Here is a 21,242-nt window from a genome sequence, read left to right on the forward strand (position 1 = left end):
ATTAAAATTGTTTTTTTATATATTAGAAAAATGGATTTTACTCAAATAGTGGTTTTTCCTTTGCAATTTAGAAATATGCTTCATTGGATGTATTTTGGTTTATTTCAATCAGTTGTGTATACTTCTGCAATCTAGTTACATTGGGCCCCCTCAATTTTCAAATTTGGCCCCCATTTTTAATTTCCCCCATGGGATTACAGTTCAATTAAGCACACATGGCAGGTAACTGGACTGCTGCACTTCCCATTCAAAATGTTTTTCATTCTCTTTTATAATAACTTTGCGCTTAGGCATTTCTCACTGCTGTTATGACAAGATACCTCATCGGTCTTGGCTTAGTCTGTCGTTTTCAGAGTCCAGTTTAAAATATCCCTGGTCTTGGGATTTTTTTAAACACATTTCATTCTGTAGGTTGCAAGTTGCACCAACCAGATGGGCCAGATAGCCATTGTTGCCATGCAGAGCTGCAGCCCAAAGGTGACGGAGTGCTTTAATGTGGAGTCCCGTATCCTGTGCATGGCATACATCCCAGCAGAAGAGCCTCAGGAAAATGACGAAAGTCAAGTCCAACAAAGCAATCAGTTTTTGCTTTCAAAAGCCAATGTTACACCCACAGTTTGCCTCGGCATGGAGGAAGGCAGGTAATAGAAGTATAAGATTCGAAAACACTGCGTAGCTTAAATACTCAACTTATTCACTGCCATACGATGTGCAGAAATCCACTACTCCAGTGCTAGGATTTTTGTCATTTTCACTCAAATTCCAGGACCCACAGAATATTTAGTTTTAGGACTAAATCAACATTCAATGCAGCATAAGAAACCCAAGACTCTCTTCTTTCGCCAGAAAACAAGAGTTCATTCTTAAATTACATGAGTCTGGAGTTATATGAGCTTGAAATGAGGGCGGTTGTCCAAAATTCAATGCAAAATAAACATAAGGGTTTATATAGCGCTTTCACAACAGCTGAAGCTGCAACAAAGGAAAAAAACATTGCCAGAGGTCTGAGCAGTGCTTTATTGGCACCCCCCGCAAGAAAAACCAAAACCCGAACAAATTCGGGAATGGCATTTCACGTCATATTTTCAATTCCCGAATAAATTCGAGTACGGTAGTGAATGAGTTGAATGTCACGTCCCCATAACAGGTATAATGTGCAATCGCATGAGCTACTGAGCTTCTTGTTGCATTACTGTTAATTTCACGTCATTCAATTAATTGATAATCACCTTCAATGAAATTGTAAATTATCTATGCATATGTTATTGTAATATTAATTTTAAACACATTCATTAGCTGAAATATTCAGTACATTGCACATTATTTATTTCTGTTTGATACAATTCAATCAATTTCATATTTAAACATAATAATAGTCATTAAGTCATTGGCTGGCAACCAATTCAGGGTGTCCCCCGCCTCGTGCCCGAAGACAGCTGAGATAGGCTCCAGCACCCCCCGCGACCCTAATGAGGAATAAGCGGTACGGAAAATGGATGGATGGATGGAATAGTCATTAATGAATGGTGTTTTTATGCTAAATTATCATTACGGGTAACCATGAATTTAGCATTCTGATTGATACATGCTAACTGTATTCCAGATGGCTCAGGTTTGAATCCCTGCAAGTGCAAGTATTCTGAACAATGGATTTAAAAAAAGTCAAACAAATCAGCACCATGGATCTGGAAGGTCATTTGTCTGAAAAAAACCATTGACCACCTGGTGAACTACAACAATTTAGCTTGATAGGAGGACATGGCATGGCATGACATGGCACATACCTCAAAACAACTCAAAATTAGTCCGGATTTTGATGAATAGCACAGCCCTTGTGAGGAAGGGGGGGGGGGGGGTGAACATATGATTTTTAAAATGTCTAACAGAACAATACAGGTCAATTCTAGTAAAAGCAGTCCATTGAAAAGGTTAAAATGGAAAAAAAACATGAATGTATCTAATAAAATGACCAATAAATATATTTCACTTGACATCTTTTTGTTTTCAGCATTATTGTCTACAAAAGCAGCCAGCGGTCCAAGAAAGTGCGCCTGCAGCAGTTTTTCACCCCAGACAAATCAACTGTTACCAGCTTGGCTTACATGAAACACTGTTTGTATGCTGGCCTGGTCAGCGGCTCTGTGGCCATATACTCCAGATCTCAAGGTATGTCTCTCAGTGGGATAGCCTAAAGCACTTTTTTTTGTTGACCCTCTTAAATTTGTCTAATGCACAGGTGTCAAAGTCAAGGCCCCCGGGCCAAATCCGGCCCGCCACATCATTTTTTTCGGCCCGCGAAAGCAAATCAAACTTGTTAAATTCCATGATGATTGCCAAAATCTGAGCCTAAATTTCATATTTTTGGATGTCAACCACAATAAAAGTCATTATTCTTGACTTCAGATTTGAAAACGACTTATTCATTAATTTGCTGTGTGCTCTATATGTAATATTTGAATGAATTTAAACATTCTAATGGGTTCCCCAAATTCATAACGGCCCTCGAGAGGAAACCATAACTACAATGTGGCGCACGGCAAAAAATGACTTTGACACCCCTGGTCTAATGGGACTAATTATGGTGAAATCACTCTTAATTGTATCAAACAAAAACACATTCACTTAAAATGTGTTTTTCAACCTGCGCACCTTTTGCACAGTAGTTTATTCTAAACCTGACATTAATCAATGCCAGTTTTAACCACAGCTAATTTGAATCAGTGCAGTGTGGTGAAGTTGTTGGCTCTCTTACGGTGGCTGGTGGTCGAGCTGACTGTAAATCGAACGATCAATGGGTCAACTTTTCGTGGGGGTGTATGTGTGCGTGTGTGTGTGTGTGTTGTGGTCCCGTTTCCATTTGCCGAGTTGTCTGGGAGAAGACATTTAGATAGAGGTGACCTATTTAATATACTCGCTTACAGACATGCACACACAGAGAGGAAAGGATCCAGGCTGGACTCTTTTCCCACCGCTTGTGCCATTCCCCCATTTACTTCCATCTGCTACATGACTTTCATACATTCGCATCAATTCACTTGCATTTTTTTTCATAATAAAAACACCTATTTAGTCAAACAAAATGTATCATTAGATTAGATTAGATTAGATTAGATGAGCCTTTATTCATCTCACAATGGAGAAATTAACATTTCACAGCAGCAAAAGTATTAAAGAAAGAGGGAAGGAAAAGAAGAAGTAGAAAAGTTAAATACAGGAGCTGCTGTCAAGGCAGCCGCTCTTGCGGCGCCATCTTTAAGTCAAAAGAAAATAATAACAAATAGTATGACAACACAAAGACATTGACAGTCATTCAATCCTAAACACTTTCTGTACCCTCAAAGCATCCTTTTCACCAATGGATCAGGGACGGGATGGTTTAATGTGCACGTCTGCTCCAAACTAAATGTTGAAAGCAAACACGAAGCTGTAGCATCCATTGATGAAAAGAGAGTCTCACATCTTCTGTCCCACGTAAATCTGCTTCAATTCCAAGCCGTGACAGTTCACACCATGCAATTCATGTTCCGATAGCATCTGTTCTCATTGAGGGGTTGCTATTGAGCTGGACCTTATGGTAGCTGACTTTGGATGAGAGTACAGACACTCCCCAATTTACGTACGAGATACGTTCTGAGTGGTTGTTTGTAAGGTGAATTCATTCGTAAGTTGCTTCAGTGAAGGCTTATATAAGTATGTTTACGGTTTATGTAGTATTTACGTTTAAGGCTTGTATAAGTAACCTGTATTGGTTCGGACTGAAAAATAAACATGTAATAAAATACATTATATGCTCTATCAAGATATGTACATGTACAGAGAATACGACAGATGTTACGACAAAAATGTTCCTATGTACCATTGTTTGTAACTCGCATGTTCGTAAGTAGGGGAGCTTCTGTCAATGTTTAGATGGGATTGGCATCACGACTGTGTACGCCATGTAAATTCGTTTACGCTGAAAGTTATTGAAGTATTGCAGATGGCTGCACAATCATGCTGGGGCACCAATTGGATTTAGTTTAATTTAAAGGACAACCAACGTCTCCGGTGTCCATAATTTGAAAAATGGCTTCAAATGACTTCTACTGAGCGTATTTTAATAAGATTCCACCGCATATAGCTATATTTTACGTTTTAAGACTCGCTCTGAATATTCAGGAAGTCTTGTTTTTGAGTTGGTGACGAGTCTGTACGTGACATCATGAAAGGACCGCCCCCTGACCGAAAAAAGACGCATCCTTCCATCACGTCAATGTATTTTGCTGTACATGTTTCGTCTGAGAACCGTGTTGCACCCAAAAGCCACCAGAAGAGGGCATCCAAGCGCCATATAAGGAATTTATCAGCCTGTGGAAACGGAGGTGGCCAATGGAGGTCGCCATTTTGTGCCTCTTTTTTTGGTGAGAGATTTTCCCCCAATGTTGCCTCAAAATGGCACATATAATTCTTTAATCGATTGCAAACATGTATGCTTTCCTCTTCAGAAATATTTGAATCATTCATAACTGGATGTGTAACAAGAAAGCATATTCTCCGAATCTGAAGCCATTGTTTTGATTCTCCAGCAATGCAAGACGTCTTGGCGTGACGTCACGAACTGGGGGCGGGACTTTCTGAAAATGCCCAATTCGAAGCTCAATTTTTTGCAGATTTTGGACACTTTAAGTCATTTTTATTGGTGTTTTGCATTTGAATAAAAATATCATACTGCGTGTTTTGGGTATTTAAGATGCTATAAAACGTTTTTGTGATGTCAGTTAAAAAACAAAAAAGTGACGTCGGTTGCCCTTTAAGATTTTATTTATTTATTTTACAACCAAATGTCTGCTCCCTTTGCGGACTGCAAGCCGTGTTGCATCTGCGCCGAGAACTCACCGTGGGTGCTAGGCACATGGAAAGCTGAGAGTGTAGGAAGTGCGAGCAGGATGGAGCTTGGCGATGACTAATGCTTCACGACACATCTATGTTCATAGTGGGGGGCTATGAAAACCGGCAATGGCCTCTCCGCCAGTCTTCAAAATGTTCTTGATGCAAATGACCTTTTTAGGTGACATTTATTAAAGCCCACTGTCAATATTTCCTTGATAAAGTTCAAGTAGACTAGACTTTGGCAATGGGCCGTGCAGTAGGTCAAGTGCAAAGGTTGTTATCAATGGTCAATAATGTTGGGGTAATTCGCACGATCACTTTTCACCCATCAAATAACTCATGTTTTGATGTCATATTAATGTGTCACCATCCCATTACAGAGGGGTTATGGATCAGCGATAAGCCCAAAGTGGTGAAGCTGGGAGTCTTGCCCATTAAAGCTATGCTGGCTGTAGAAGAGGACCTCTGGGCTTCATCGGGCGGGCAGGTCTTCATCATTAGCGCAGAGACACACCTTGTAGGGGTAAGTACCGCACACGTTACGTAAACGCCCAGTTAATTTTTGAAAAGGGCGGGGGGGCGAGGGGAGGATCATTGTGGGTAGTAAAGGGGGGATGCTCATTTTCCTCTTATCTGTCCCTGTCTGCTTGTGCAAATCACACAGGAAGTGGAAGACATGATAGCGACCCAAATCATCTCTGATCCAATTTTTAAGTCTATGAGAAGAAGTCTCCCTCAATCTCATAGAGAGAATAAATCACACTACACACACATACATACTCACAAATTTATTCAGGAATTGAAAATATCAGAATCAGAAAGCCTTTATAATAGTCCCGCAATGGGGAAATTTGCAATATGACGTAGAGCGGATAAATATAGAGGGTTTTGTCAGGAAGGGCATCCGACGTAAAAGCTTGGCCAAAACAAACAAATCAAACCTCTGAAGATGGAGGACACTGATTTGCTGTGGCGACCCCTTGAAGGGAAAGTCGAAAGGGAAAGAACAAGATTCTGGAATTGAAAATATGACATCAAGCGCCATTCCCGAATGTGTTTGGGTTTTGTTTTTTTCACGCTTGTGTGCTGATAAGGCACTGGCCATGGCCTCTGGCAATGTTTTTCCCTTCCACAAGGGGGCAGTATATCCTTTTTTCCATGTTAGTGCTTTGTTTCAGCTTCAGCTGCTGTTAAAGCGCTATATAAACAAATATGTATGTATTGCATTGTATTTTGGACCTCATATAAGTCCAGACTCATATAACTTAGGAATTAACTTTCTTTTTGATGAAAGAAGATAGTGTAAATTTGGCTTACGCTGCATTGAATGTTGATGTTGTCCTAAAACTCAATATTCTGTGGGTCCTGGCATTTGAGTGAAAATGACAAAAAGCCTGTCCATATATATAAACCATTGTGTATGGTTTGCATTGTATTTTGGACAGCCACCCTCATTTTAAGCTAGGATAACTCCAGACCCATATAATTTAGGAATGAATCATTTTTCCTGATGAAAGAAGAGAGTCTTAGATTTCTAACGCTGTACTGAATGTGTATGTAGTCCGAAAACACGATATTCTGTGGGTCCTGGAATTCAAGTGACAATGACAAAAACCCTGGCACTGGACTGGACACATTTTTGCATGTCTGGCAGTGAATGAGTTAAAAAAAACATGTGACAGTAACAATAATCATAATAATAGAGGGTGATTTCCCGGGATTGGGCCATCATCTGAAATTTGACCCAAAAAAAATAGACTTCCCTGTTTGTGTTCTGCTCTTGATTCACAAATGGAAGCACCTGCCAGAGGAACACAAATAGTACCGTCCCACTGAAATGGACTCACTCATAATCTGTTTAGCCTCATTAAGCTCATTATGTTGGACCACCTGCCTATCTTGCTCTTATTCCGTTCGCCACTGAGGAATTAGATTTAGGCCAGTAACACAAGGCGAGATGTATTAAAAGTCATTGAGTTATCATATTTACTCCACTTTTGATCAGTGAAATACACATGAAAGACATTTCATGCTTGATTGTGAGCAAATTGTTGATATTACGCTGAGGCGTTTGTGAATGGACACCACTCGACTAAATTTAAACCCACCTCCATGTCGTGCAATGTGTGGTGCTGTTATATAACTTTTGGCTTGGAAAATGTCATTTTCCTCTCATTGTGATTCCAGTTTTACACATTTAACACTTACAAATCTTGGGGACCCACCTTTGGGTGTCATGCTGAGAAGTGTTGGTCTTCATTATTTTTTTCTTTTTTTTTTAACTCATTCACTGCCAGACACGTGCAAAAATGTGTTCACTCCAGTGCCATGGTTTTTGTCATTTTCACTGAAATTGCAGGACCCAAAGAATATTATAATCTGGACTACATTCAATGCTGCGTAAGAAACCTTAGACTCTCCTTTTTCAGTTAAAAAAAAAACTGTTAATTCCTAAGTTATATGGGTCTGGAGTTATCTGAGCTTGAAATGGGGGTGGCTGTACTTAAGGCAAATGCTACCCCTTCGTGAGAGGGAAAAACATTGCCAGAGGTCTGACCTCCCCACACAAAAAAAACTCGCACAAATTCGGGAATGGCGTTCCCGAATAAATTCAATCATCTGTACGTCTTTGAAGGTGTTGGACGTTTCGCTCCTCATCTGAAAAGCTTTGTCAGCAAACTAAAGTTGTGCTGGTAGTTCACTGACAAAGCTTTTTGGATGAAGAGCGAAATGTCCGACACTTTCAAAGAAGTACACATGATGGTTGTAGATGTTTCATCGATGGACCACTCCTGTACGACTGAGAGCTTACACAGACGAGTGAAGATCCACTTTTTCCTGATACCATATTTGCTCTCTCACATGTGCGATTTTCCCCACCCAGAGAAAATTGGAGGCCCATCAGGAGGAAGGTATGGTGGTGTCCCAAATGGTGGTGGCTGGTGTAGGCATCTGGATTGCCTTTAGCTCAGGTTCCACCTTGCGCCTCTTTCACACCGAAACCCTCGAACACCTGCAGGACATCAATATTGCCACTCCTGTCAACAATATCTTACCCGGTAAGAGAACATCATTTCCAGTGAGGACTTTGTTAGGCCTTCAGTAGTGCTATGTCTGAATCAATCTAGACTGAAAAAAATGTGGTGTGATTTACAAGTTCACTCGAGGGTACCATTAGCCAGGAAATAACTGACCAACCTTAATGATGTCAATTTTGTCTTGAAAAGTCAGTCTTGAAAATGGCTTTAACAGTAAATCTGCAACCAAATCCATTTCTTCTCGTCCTTCAGCCATTGTGGGTTGACAAAACTCCTATTAAATCAACACATTATATTTGCTTATGCAGCTCGCTACCGATACAGTGTGCTAGCTCTGGCCAGTATGCTAATGTCACTAGCGGCTTGTGATCAGAGCAGCTTTCACAAAATATGATTGACTCGTCACTAGCCAATCATAGCTTGCGAAAACTCTGATGTTGACAAAGCGCCTTCAAGAAGGCGTTGTTAGCCTTTTTGGGGGGGCAACTCCAAATCTGATTGGTTAAAGCAACAGTTTGATCGACAAATTTGATGCGACAGGCCCCGCAGAACTGATTGTGAAGTCGTCCAGGTGGATTTCTGACCCTGGTAACAAATGATAGCTGAAATGTGATTGTTTAAATGCTTAAATACGAAAACACACATCTGGAAGCAGCACAACAGGGGAAAAGTAACGAAAGGAAGCTGAAAGACAATTTGGAATTATTAAATAAGAATTCATGAACAAAATATAATGAACATCAGTCCGTGATTCAGATATCTTTAGGCCGGCAGAGAAGGGTTTGGGTTCACCGCTTAACTAGCTGTGAATGTCCTAGTTATAAAACGGATGCCGTCGGCTGCGAAGTAATGCAAGAGTCTAGTTAGGGTTAAAATAAAAAGAAAAAAATACAGTAAAGTCTCGTTATATCGATATCGGATATATCGATAGTCCCGGTTATATCGATACTATTTCTATGCGCGCACGGAGAAAATTACATGCAAACAGGGTCGGATATATCGATAGTCCCGGTTATATCGATATTTTTTCGGACTCCCTTGAATATCGATATAACGAGACTTTACTGTAGTTATTTGCCAAAGTCGACAAGCCTTGAAACAGTGACACTTGTTTGATTTGAAAACAAATTCCTCAGCTCTTTTTGTCCTCACAACAAAACAGGACGATCTCTGCCACGACATAAGTTGAAGTCAACGTCTTGCTGACAGCGTTGGGCGCAAATCAAATTAAATGTCAGCGCCGTAAATGTCGCATGCTGAAGTCATCAGAGATGCAGGCTGCTACTTGAGATCTTTTAATCCGCTGTGTTACATCAGCCTTGACCCCCCAAAAAAGCTCCACAGAGAAGAATCGGTTCCAAAGGGGGGGAGATTACCCCTTTTTTTGTCTTGTAATGATAGCAAGTAACATTTCGTCCTATCGTCTGACATTTCACTCGTATGCTTTTTGGGAGCCAGATGTTGGCAAGCATTGCTCCTGTTCTTCATTCTCTCATCAGCATCGGCAACGCCACAGTGCCTAAAATCACTTTCATGCTATTCACTTTTCTTCTACCACAACATGACAGTAATTTTTACAACTATTTGGCTCAAAATATGCAGATTCCTGGGGTTCTTTTTTTTATTTTTATTTTTTATTTTTTTTTGCACATCTGGTATTTCTTTCAGGTCCATAATGTGGAACGTCCAATCATAAATCATGCATTGCCTAGATTTGTGGAAGTGGTAGACAGTACTTGGGCAGAAAGAACAAATTGATCAAAAACTAAACAAACAAAAAAAAGATCTCATGACTTAAAGAACAACCGACACCTCTGAAATAGTTGTTTCCATAATTTGTATCACTTGAAATGACTTCTACTGAGCGTATTTTACAAAGATTCCACCGCATATAGCTATATTTTACGTTTTAAGACTCACGCTGAATATTCAGGAAGTCTTGTTTTCGAGTTGATGACGATGCCTGACGTGACGTCATGTCAGGAACGCCCCTGACCCAGAAAGCGACACACAATGCATTTTGGTTACTTTGTTTTGTCTGAAAACTTTGTGTTGATCCGTGTTGATGGCGAAATTAGAAGGAAAACACATAAATAACGCAATACTGAATTGTTGTATGTTGCGCCAAGACTACTATTTGATACTAGTTGACACAAATTCCCAGAAGACAAATCAGCCCATTTCCAACGGAGCTTGGGCGCCATCTTGTGCATTTTCTGGGCGCTACATTGGAGTCCAGATGCCTCAAAATGAGACAGAGGGACTTCTTTAGTTGATTGCAAACATTTATGCTTTCCTCTTCAGAACTATTTAATCATATTTATAACTAGATGAGTAACAAGAAAGCATCTTCATTTTGAAGTAGTTTTTGGACACTTTAAGTCATTTTTATTGGTGTTTTGCATTTGAATAAAAATATCAGCCTGTGTGTTTTGGGTATTTTAGATGCTATAAAACGTTTTTCTGATTTCAGTTAGGAAACAAAAAAGTGACGTCGGTTGTCGTTTAAGTGGAAAATCATGACAATTTATTTTCTTTAGTTGGAGTCACATTATTTAAATGCTCTCGTGTATACTGTACCACCATTCTTTTCTGGACTTTTCCAGAATGCTCTCCGGTGGAACCGCAAAGTTGTTACTGTAGGCCAGAATTAGAACAGGGGCAACGTGCTGCCTGTGCATCATCTTTGATGAAAATAAAGTACAAGGTTTGTCTGCAAGAGAAACAGTCATGTTTTCTTGACCTGAAACGCATGTTAGTGGACAGACTAATTAAATTAGAACTTCAAATGACCCACAAGGGTGGTACAAAGTGACTCCAATTTACCAAGTATCTAAAGAAAGGACCTAACATTCAAACTCAGGTCTATTATTAAAGAACCCTTTGACAAATGATGGTAATTTAACCGCTGCTTTCTGGTCAGGGTACTCTGAAAGTACAGTAGTCTCGATTTTCTTCTAAAGATGACGCTGCACCTTATACGCCGGTGCGCCTTGACTGTATTGAAGGGTTTTGTTAAAAGAATATGCTTAAAATATGTCTCTTATTTATTACACATTTTGGTTGAGATTTGCTTTTCTTTCGTCAGCTACATAAAATGACGTGGCAGGCCAAATCTGGCCCCCAGGCCTTGACTTTGACACCTGTGACATAATTGGAACCATCGGCCAAACTCCTCCAGGTATCAAGACAGTACTGTTAAGTTTGAGATTCACTGATAGAAAAATGGTTGTTGGATTAAAACAAAAAAAAAAATAGGGTTTGGCGGTAGTGGTCGTAAGTATGGGTGGTTGTATGTCACGCCGGTCGCAAGTCGGATTTTATCTGTATATAAAAGGTGGATTTTGTTGCTTATGTCATCATAACAAATAATCACAAAGCGTAGTCAACTATTACCCTAGAACAGATATTCTTTGTCCTTCAATGTTTCACAGCTAATTTAAAATAATTTCCAAATTAAATAACATTATTAATGTACTTTTATACCAGGAAAATTGCAGCATTGCCTTTTCTGTGATTGCTTCAGTCAGTAGCATTTAAAATGTTGCCTTTCACAGGTTCACACATGTTGGAACACTCTTAGAAAAATGGTCGTTGGATTTAAAAAAAAAATAAAATAGGCTCTGGCGGTCATGGTCGTAAGTACGGGTGGTCGTAAATCACGCCGGTCGTAAGTCAGATGTTACCTTTATATAAAAGATGGATTTTGTTGCTTACGTCATCATAACTACGAATCACAAAGCGTAGTCAACTATGACCCTAGAACAGATATTGCTTATGCTTCAATGGTCCAAAGCTAAATTAAGTTAATTTTGAAATTAAGTACAATTATGAACGTACAGTAAAGTCTCGTTATATCGATATTCAAGGGAGTCCGAAAAAATATTGATATAACCGGGACTATCGATATATCCGACCCTGTTTGCATGTAATTTTCTCCGCGCGTGCATAGAAATAGTATCGATGTAACCAGGACTATCGATATATCCGATATCGATATAACGAGACTTTACTGTACTTTGGTTTGTTTACAGAATATATCAGGAAAATTGGGGCGTTGCCTTTTCTGTGATTGCTTCAGTGAGCTGCATTTGAAATTTTGCCCTTCTCAGGTTCACACATGTTGGAACAATTGCGCCACCAACCTTCATTTCTGTCTGGTGGTTCTTACTTTTAAAACGCCTTGGCCTAATGTGCTATAATCATTTTCATGCTTATGCCTTGCAAAGTGCAGCTCATATTTAAGAGTCATTCTATGGTGGTAGTAGTTTATATCTTTCATTTGGGCTTCCCCCCCCAGATTATTATTATTTTATTGTTGTTATCCAGAATGCTTAAGAAAGTGAGAGGATGACCACCGTCAGGTTGCAGGGTGTGCCCAGGGTGTTGCTTTCGTCTGCTGCTGTGTGACCTAAAAAACCAGCCATGTGTGTTTTAATGAGACAAGCATCAGAGGGGCGGGACAACAAATGATATCTCTGCCTTGTCATTTACAGTTCTATTATTATGGATCTGCCATCGGGTAAAATGTGAGCATTGTGAGAAAAGTCTCAAACAACAAGGTCACCAGAATAATATTATTAATAATAATAATAATAATAATAATGTACAACAAGTCCAGAAGAATGAATGACGCTCTGTGTCTTTGTGTTGTCATATTATTTGTTATTTTTGTTTTTTTTGTTTTTCCCAAGATGGCGGCGCGTGAGCACGCAGCGGCTCCCCTCTCCCGGCAAATTGGCATTTTCATGTTTATTATGTTTGTTAAAGTCATTATAAGTGCCTTGCATGCTGGGTCTGAGAGGACAGTCATTTCATCTGTGCTGTATGCCATGCATATTAGACATATTATATTTGACAATTAAGCTGACTTTGACTTTGAATAATAATAATAATAATAATAATAATAATAATAATAATAATAATAATAATAATAATAATAGATGTCATTTATAAGCACCTTTCAAAACTCTCAAGGACACAACAATGCGGACTGTATATTATGTTGTTCCGTCTTCGCGTCGGCTGTGTCCCGCTCCCTTAAACCCAGAAATTGATTTTTTTTTTGCTCTGGATGTGACTGTAATGGATAAGTGGCATCAGCGCAGAGTGCCGATGCGTATATGGAACTGTAGCGGCTTGGAATTGAAGCGAATTTACGTGGGAGTGGAGTTGTGAGACAATGTCTTTTCGTCAACGGATGCTCGAGCTTCGTGCTTGCTTTCAACACTGAATTGTCATTCCGCTTAATCAAAATGGAGTGACAGTCGCCCCCGCGATTAAAGAGTGAAAATCTGCACATTAACGGTAGACACTGAGTACTTTATCAGTTTAAAAGGCTAAGCCGTCTTCTCCCGCCTTAGGGACACAACCACAATGGCACACATGGTGCTGTGAATCTTTAGTCTGCCTAAATCGCTGGTGATGTTTCATATTGTAGTGTGTGAGATTTACTCTCCCCTCCTGCTGTTACATGTCCGGGGGCTAAGTGCGGATCAAAGTGGCGCTCAGCTCCAGGATCACAATTCGTGTGGATGTTCCCTCTGGATTTATTTGACTTCACCCTTCTGGTTGGAGAACTGCAAATATTATGAACGGGGAAAGTTGACCAAGCTCTTTATCTCCCGTAACCAGCAATGTGTTTTTCTGCCCATTGCGTGCCTACATTAGAAGCACATGTGGTCAAGAGTCCCTGTCCTCAACTGGGCTTTAGAAAAGAGGGATGTACCGGTGTGCCTCGCTCGCGGGATTCCTGGAGCAGTGTAATAGATCACTTCTCATCAGTGGGGGTCCATTGCGGGGACGGGAAACCATTTTTTTCCTCCAGGCATGTGAGAGGGAAATTTTAATGAAGCTGTTGCACCAACAGCGACTTGACTGATTTGTTCAAAAACCGAATCAGCACTTCCCATTATAATCAATGTAAAAAAAAATAATTTGTTCCAAGTCTAGAAAACAACTTTTTAAAAGCACCTTTTAACTATTTTATTATTTATTACATATAATAATAATAATAATAATAATAATAATAATAATAATAATAATAATAATACATTTCATTTATAAGCGCCTTTCAAAACTCATTCATGATTTTATTTCTGGTTTTATTGTCCTGGTGTTTATTGTTCTTTTAATTGTAGGGTGTCCTTGGGTGCTTTGAAAGGCACTTGTAAATTAAATGTATTATTTTTATTTTTATTTTTATTTTTATTGTTTACAGCAGAAACTGTACACACACATAATAAAAGTGACTTGACCGGCACCATATGCAGTGATACCTCGGTTTTCGACCATAATCCGTTCCAGAAACATGTTTGAAAACTGAATCAGCATTTACCATTATAATCTCATCTCATCTCATCTCATTTTCCGTACCGCTTATTCCTCATTAGGGTCGCGGGGGTTGCTGGAGCCTATCTCAGCTGTCTTCGGGCACGAGGCGGGGGACACCCTGAATTGGTTGCCAGCCAATCGCAGGGCACACAAAGACGTACAACAGTCACTCTCACACTCACACCTAGGGACAATTTGGAGTAGTCAATCTGCCTGCCATGCATGTTTTTGGAGTGTGGGAGGAAACCGGAGTACCCGGAGAAAACCCACGCGGGTCCGGGGAGAACATGCAAACTCCACACAGGGAGGCCGGACCGGGACGCGAACCGGCGACCTCTGCACTGTGAAGCCGGTGTGCTAACCACTTGACTACCGGGCCGCCCTACCATTATAATCAATGTAAAAAAATAATTTGTTCCAAGTCTAGAAAACAACCTTTTAAAAGCATTTTAAACTATTTTGCAGCAGAAACTGTACACACACAGTGATACCTCGGTTTTCAACCATAATCTGTTCCAGAAATATGTTTGAAAACCAAATTGTTCGAAAACCGAATCAACACGTCCCATTATAATCAATGTAAAAAAGATGAATTTGTTCAAAGTCTTGAAAACAACTTTTTAAAAGCACATTTTCACTATTTTACTGCAGAAACTGTACACACACACACACACACACAATAAAAGAGTAGGTTATTTGTGAAATACTATAAAGATTCGAGTGGCGTATTCAGCTGCGCTCAGTTTACTTGAGAACTGAATTTTTGTCGTATACCGGGGCATAAAAAACCCCACAAAATTTTTGGTTAAAAACCGAATTGGATGAGAACCAAGACGAAAACTGAGGTTTGACTGTAGCAGTTAAAAAAAACACACCCTGTTGGTTATTTCCTTAGATCGTAGTTATTGATAGCGTTGACAAAGCTCATATCAGTGTTGAGTGTCAAATTTCACTCTCACAATCGATCGTGTCAAAACTTTATTGCCCATGAACAAAGCTGTAAAGAAGACTTTACTGTGCATTGTCTTGATATTTGTGACCAGGAGGCAAACAAACAGGTGAAACTGTTCCGCCATAGCAACCGAGATGCTTTTCCTTGCTTAATTGCCGTATCACGCATGGCTCATTGTGTTATGTAACACTCTTGTGTTTCTTTGTGAAACGGAGGCTTGAAAAGCACTACATTTATTCAGGAGGTTTTTCTTGTTGCCTTGGAGATAAATAAAACCTCAGAGCTGCAGAAATATGCCGACTTACCTTCCCCAAACAATATTTTATAGCCTGCTTTCATTTTCACTGGGATTCACAAGACACGATTGGACAAAAGTGTTGGGACATAGTGAGCGAACGGTGAGCATATCTGTCTCACAGTTCTTAAAGCCTTTCTGTGTGGAGTTTTTATGTTCACCCCCATTTCTCAGGCTACTCAAGCTTTCTCGTATTCTAAAAACAAAGATTCTAAAATTAGCCTAAAGAAGAATTGGATTGGGTTGGATTTGCCTTCATGAGTCTTGCAGTGGAGAAAGGTAGCCACTCTCGCGGCGCCATCTTGAAGTAAAAAATAATAACAAAATAATGTGACACAACACAACAGACACAGACAGTCATTTAATATTAAGCACTTTCTGCACCCTCTTTGTTGTATGAAGCAGTTCTATATGAAAGAGGTGATGATCAAAGCATCCTTTTCACCAGTGGATCAGGGACATCATGGTGAAATGTGCACGTCTGCTACAAGCTAGATGTTGAAAACAAACACGAAGTTCCAGCATCCTTTGACGAAGAGATTGTCTCACATATCCTCTCCCACATAAATTCGCTTCAATTCCAAGCCGCGACAGTTCCATATACGCATCGGCACTCTGCGTTGACGCCAATTATCCATTACTGTCACATCCAGAGCAAAAAAAAAACATTTCTGGGTTTAAGGGAGCGGGACACAGCCGATACGAAGACAGAACTACATAATATATAGTCCGTATTGTGTTTTCCAACAGCCTTTAACCATGTTTACAATTCCATATTTATTTCTTCTTTTCCTTTCGGCCTTTCCTTTCAATTGGTCACCACAGCGAATCAGTGTCCTCCATCTTTAGAGGTTTGATTCGCATGTTTGTTTTGGCCAAGCTTTTACGTCAGATGCCCTTCCTGACACAACCCTCTGTCTTTAGCCGGGCTTGGGACCAGCACAATAACACACTAAATTAATGAATTAATGAAACTTGGAGTAAACATATTAATGAGCCATAGCCTCTTCAGACAGGCTCTGAGTCATCAGCGACAGTAATGAGGGGAAGTGTACCAAAAACTAAGTAGAGTGCTGAACATGAAACAACATAAAATTCAGATAGTAACATTTGAGGTTGGTTATAAGAGCTTGAAGCACTTTTGGAGTGTCTGTGCAGGTTTTTGTCCATTTGGTCACAATCTCCGCTGTAGTTCCATCTTGGAGGTGGTCTTCCTCACCAATAGTGAATATGCCGTACTGAACGTCACACTTTCATTTTTCCACAGGAAACCAGCGAGTGTCGGTGAGCAGTTTGCTGGTTTGCCATGGTATGCTACTGGTCGGAACCAACCTGGGTGTGACTGTCTCTCTCTCCGTCCCCAGACTGCAGGGTATCCCCAAAGTCACAGGTAACACGGTTCCAGCATCTTGATACAGACGCTCCCCACCATACGAACGGGATACGTTCCGAGCGGTCGTTCGTAAGGTGAATTTGTTTGTCAGTTGCTTCAGTGCTATATTTTGTATGGAATGTATGTTTAAGTCAAACACTGAACGGGGAAGTATAAAACAGGGACGTTCTAACAGTCGTCAAATAAATTCACACCGACTGTAGTATGACGAAATACAGGACAGTATATCATTGGGTCTTCAGTAAGCCATTACTGAAGCTGCTGGCACGTCATAACTGAATGACGTGCCAGCAGCCATTACTTTTTGTTATGCACTGCATCCTCCTGGAATTTCAACTGGAAAGAGAGATTTCCTCCTCGCCCACATACTCTACACACCCAATCGTATGCGAGCTCGGCGGATTGGGGCCTGAACTCGTTGGCAACACCTCAACGCTGATTGGGGAGCCTTGGTATCCGTCGCGTAAACATCCACATCTTGAAACCTCTAATGCAGGGGTGTCAAAGTCATTTTTTGCTGCGGGCCACATTGTACTTATGGTTTCCTCTCGAGGGCCGTTATGAATTTGGGGAACCCATTAGAATGTTTAAATCCCTTCAAATATTACATATAGAGCACACAGCAAATTAATGAATAACTCGTTTTCAAATCTGAAGTCAAGAATAATGACTTTTATTGTGGTTGACATCCAAAAATATAAAAATTTTGGCTCAGATTTTAGCAATCATCATGGAATTTAACAAGTTTGATTTGCTTTCGCGGGCCGAAAAAAATGATGTGGCGGGCCGGATTTGGCCCGCGGGCCTTGACTTTGACACCTGTGCTCTAATGTGTCTGAGCTCGGTTGGGAAAAGGCGAACAATACAAAATCTAACTTACAGCATCGATGTCCGAACAGTTTTCCACATACTGTACCCACAAAAATGTTTGTGTGTACCGTTATTCATAACTCGAATGTTCATAAATTGGGTAGCATCTGTACCCGCAAAAATGTTCATATGTACCATCGTTCGTAACTCGAATGTTCGTAAGTTAGGGAGCATCTACCCACAAAAATGTTCGTATATACCGTCGTTCGTAACTCGAATGTTCATAAGTCGGGGAGCGTCTGCATTTGTGTTTGTGGGTACACATACACGGTACATCTACAAATAACTCACATTCTGTTTGAGTATTCCAAACGAACACAGGGTTGTGTGTGTCTTCAGGACGGGGTATGGTATCCTTCCATGCTCACAACGGCCCAGTTAAGTTTCTCACTATGGCAACAGCAGTGTGCAACCGATCTTCAGGCCTCACGTGCTCCACCACCTCCTCTGTGTCAGCCCACCCGGTCGACGCAGAGGACGGAGAAGTCGCTCTGCCACCCTCAGACTCCACATCCACCCAACCTCAAGGCCAAGGAGTATGGCTGGGAGAAGCAGGCTGTACCACCATGGCTCTCCAGGACTCCCATTCTTCCTCATCTTGCGGCTCTTTATTTCACTCTCAAGGTTCCTTGGAGCACGGGCCCGAGGACGGGGCCCTTTACGGCATGCTTCATGATCCAGCTCACCGCCAGAAAGGCAGTCGAAAGAGTCAAGTGGACGTCAGCTCTCTCCTAGTAGTTTCTGGAGGTTTGGGACACCGCAGGGTGAACAAAAAGACCAAACAGTCACGCCATGAGGACAACCCCTCGACCATCCTGATCTGGCAGATCCCCTTGCTTAACATGTGACACCTCACCGGTGCACCAGTGAAAGAGAAAATTATCGTATTTTCTGGAATGTAAGGCGCACCTTCAACAAATGACATATTTAAAAACATTTTCCATACATAAGGTGCACCGCATTATAAGGTGCACCTTCAACAAATGCCATTCTATTTAAAAACCTTTTCCATACATAAGGTGCGTCTGTGTAAGCTCTCAGTCGTACAGGAGTGGTCCATCGATGAGAAGGTTTCTTCAGCCGTCATCTGTACAAATTTGAAGGTTTCGGACATTTCGCCTCCTATCCAAGAGGCTTCGTCAGCGAACTAAAGTCTGACTGGTCGTATCGGCCCTATTTATATATCCCTAATGTCCAGCCATGGCGGCGCCGGACACAGCTATGATAGGTCCCTACTCTCAGGTTGGGGGAGCAGAGGACCCCTCCCGGTGGCCCCACTGATTGTTCCTACTCTTACACAGACCCAAAAAAGATGTAATGGGAAAAAAAAGGAAATGCTTTTATTTTGTATTTTTTAATCAACATCAAGAATGCATTTAGGTGACAAAACATCTGATGACAACTGGCTGTTGACCAAATATCATTCAAATGTTTTTTGACTCATTTCAGGCACACATAAGTGACTTATTTTCTATCAAGTGACGTGCCAATGTTTATAGTTTGTATGAATTGTAAAAGATCACAGTTTGTAAAACAGTATTGAAACTTTTTTCCCCTGTATGTCTCGTAAAGTTAAAATGTGGTTGTGATCTACTTTGTTATAAGGAAATCTGCTATGACTTGTTGAGGTAAATCTAGAGTTCACTCAGGATTGTTCGCAAGTGTTTTTTTTTTTTTTGAGGGAGATCAGATCATTCTTTGAGTCATATCAAATATCATTTCATGAAACTGGCCGCGTATTTCCCCACTAGTGCGTTTACAAAGAAAATGGATAAAAAAGGTTGAAGTAACGTTGACTGATGATCTTTTGGAAAGACTAGGATGTCTGGCTGGCCAGTGTTCTCCACAAATGGAAGATTTTTTTGTTGTTGATGTGATTGACATGGAAAGCCCCCCCAAGCCCACAAAGACTGAATGCTCTTTGTTTTTCCGTTTAAAAATATTTAAAATATTGTAAAAAAAAAAAAAAAAAACATACTTTTGTTGTTGTACAGTATACACGTATATGTATGGTACTGTATTTCTGCTATGTTCTTAATATATAAACATTGACTTATTGAGATACTTATGTAGTAGTCTGTGTTAGCTTTCAGTCGTACAGGAGCGGTCCATCAATGAAAAGGTTTCTTCAGCCGTCATTTGTACTTCTTTGAAGGTGTCGGACATTTTGTTCCTCATCCGAAAAGCTTCTTCAGCGAACTACAGTTGTGCTGGTAGCTCTGGCCCTACAGTATATATATATATATATATATATATATCCCTAATGGACAGAGGTGGTGGGGCCAGACCTCTGCCTCGATAGGTCCATGGTTGGGGGGAGAAGTGGACTTTAGTGAAGGGTTTTACTGTTTTGTATAACAGCAAAACCCTTCACTAAATCGCCACGGTGGTTTTAGGTTCAATTTGATCGTGCTTACAACAGCCTTCTTAGATCATTACCACATAGGCTTAGTCATGCTGATGAGGTGATACCAGAGAAAATGGGGCAATCCGGGCCAGTCATAGAACATAATCAGACAGTAAATAAGTAATCAGATTACCTTCAAGGAATAGTCCTCTGCTCCGCCCAACATTAAAGCAGGGACCTATATAAGCAGAGGTCTGGCATCGCCACCTCTGTCCATTAGGATTATACAGGATATAGGGCCAGAGCTACCAGCACAACTTTAGTTCGCTGACGAAGCCTTTCGGATGAGGTGTGAAACATCCGACTCCTTCAAAAAAGTACAGATGACAGCTGAAGAAACCTTTTCATTAATGAGTTTGTGTTCTTCAATCACACCATTTTCAGCAATCGCTTAACAGTATACTGTTTACCAACCAAGGGAATACACAGTACTACGCACTGTGATTACCGGTAAATGTGAAGGGTTACATTACGGAAAAAAAACAGTCGCAGTTTTCGGAAAGAAGAACACGTCAGGTTCAACGCAGCGGTCGGCTTTCGTACATGTTGGGATGAGCAGTGTGCCTGTAGTAGGTGAGTGAAGCTTGATGTAGCGCTTCTGGGATTTCAATATTCATTTCTCCCACTGCTGAGCAAAGCGGGTCAGGTCATTTTCTCTCTCCAAACGCCCACATCCACTGTTGCGCAACCATTTTCACTATTCACCTACATTCAAAGGGTGAGGTTATGTTCAGAACGTGTACAGGCTAGTTCATTGCTCATGTCGTACACTAAAAACCTTTTCTAATGTTCTAAAATAATTACATCTGTCCACTAGTTCTGGATAAAAACAGTTACTCTTCTGTTGAGGGGGGTAACGTGGCCTGTAAGTAACAAGTGTTAGCTGGTGGCTGGCATAGACATCACGGAGGTATCCATGGAGACGCTCATTTGGTGTGCAACACATCTGTTCCCGGCCTGTTTTTTATGTCTCCCATTAGAACTCCAATCTAAATAAGTCCCAATTTCACAAGCTTGATAGTTATGCGCTGGCCTTTTACCGAGGACGATCTTGTTGCGCTACTGGTTGTACTTTTTTTTCTTCA

General features: G+C 40.7%; 1 protein-coding gene across 3 annotated transcripts in view; it reads left to right on the plus strand.

Annotated features, from left to right (window-relative positions):
* The window catches only part of arhgef10 (Rho guanine nucleotide exchange factor 10), a 53,065-nt gene extending 33,259 nt beyond the window's left edge, over positions 1-19,806 (plus strand). For all 3 annotated transcript variants that reach the window (XM_089004805.1, XM_089004806.1, XM_089004807.1), the window contains 6 exons: positions 412-641; positions 2,009-2,166; positions 5,250-5,392; positions 7,754-7,928; positions 16,755-16,877; positions 18,090-19,806. In XM_089004805.1, coding sequence (XP_088860931.1) covers positions 412-641; positions 2,009-2,166; positions 5,250-5,392; positions 7,754-7,928; positions 16,755-16,877; positions 18,090-18,598 — 1,338 coding nt within the window. In that variant the 3' untranslated portion in view covers positions 18,599-19,806. The remainder of the gene's footprint in view (positions 1-411; positions 642-2,008; positions 2,167-5,249; positions 5,393-7,753; positions 7,929-16,754; positions 16,878-18,089) is intronic.
* The last annotated feature ends 1,436 nt before the right edge of the window (positions 19,807-21,242 follow it).

Source organism: Hippocampus bargibanti, linkage group LG09 (assembly GCF_051943395.1).
Source record: "Hippocampus bargibanti isolate YZ-2025 linkage group LG09, ASM5194339v1, whole genome shotgun sequence".
Classification (NCBI taxonomy): Eukaryota; Metazoa; Chordata; class Actinopteri; order Syngnathiformes; family Syngnathidae; genus Hippocampus; species Hippocampus bargibanti.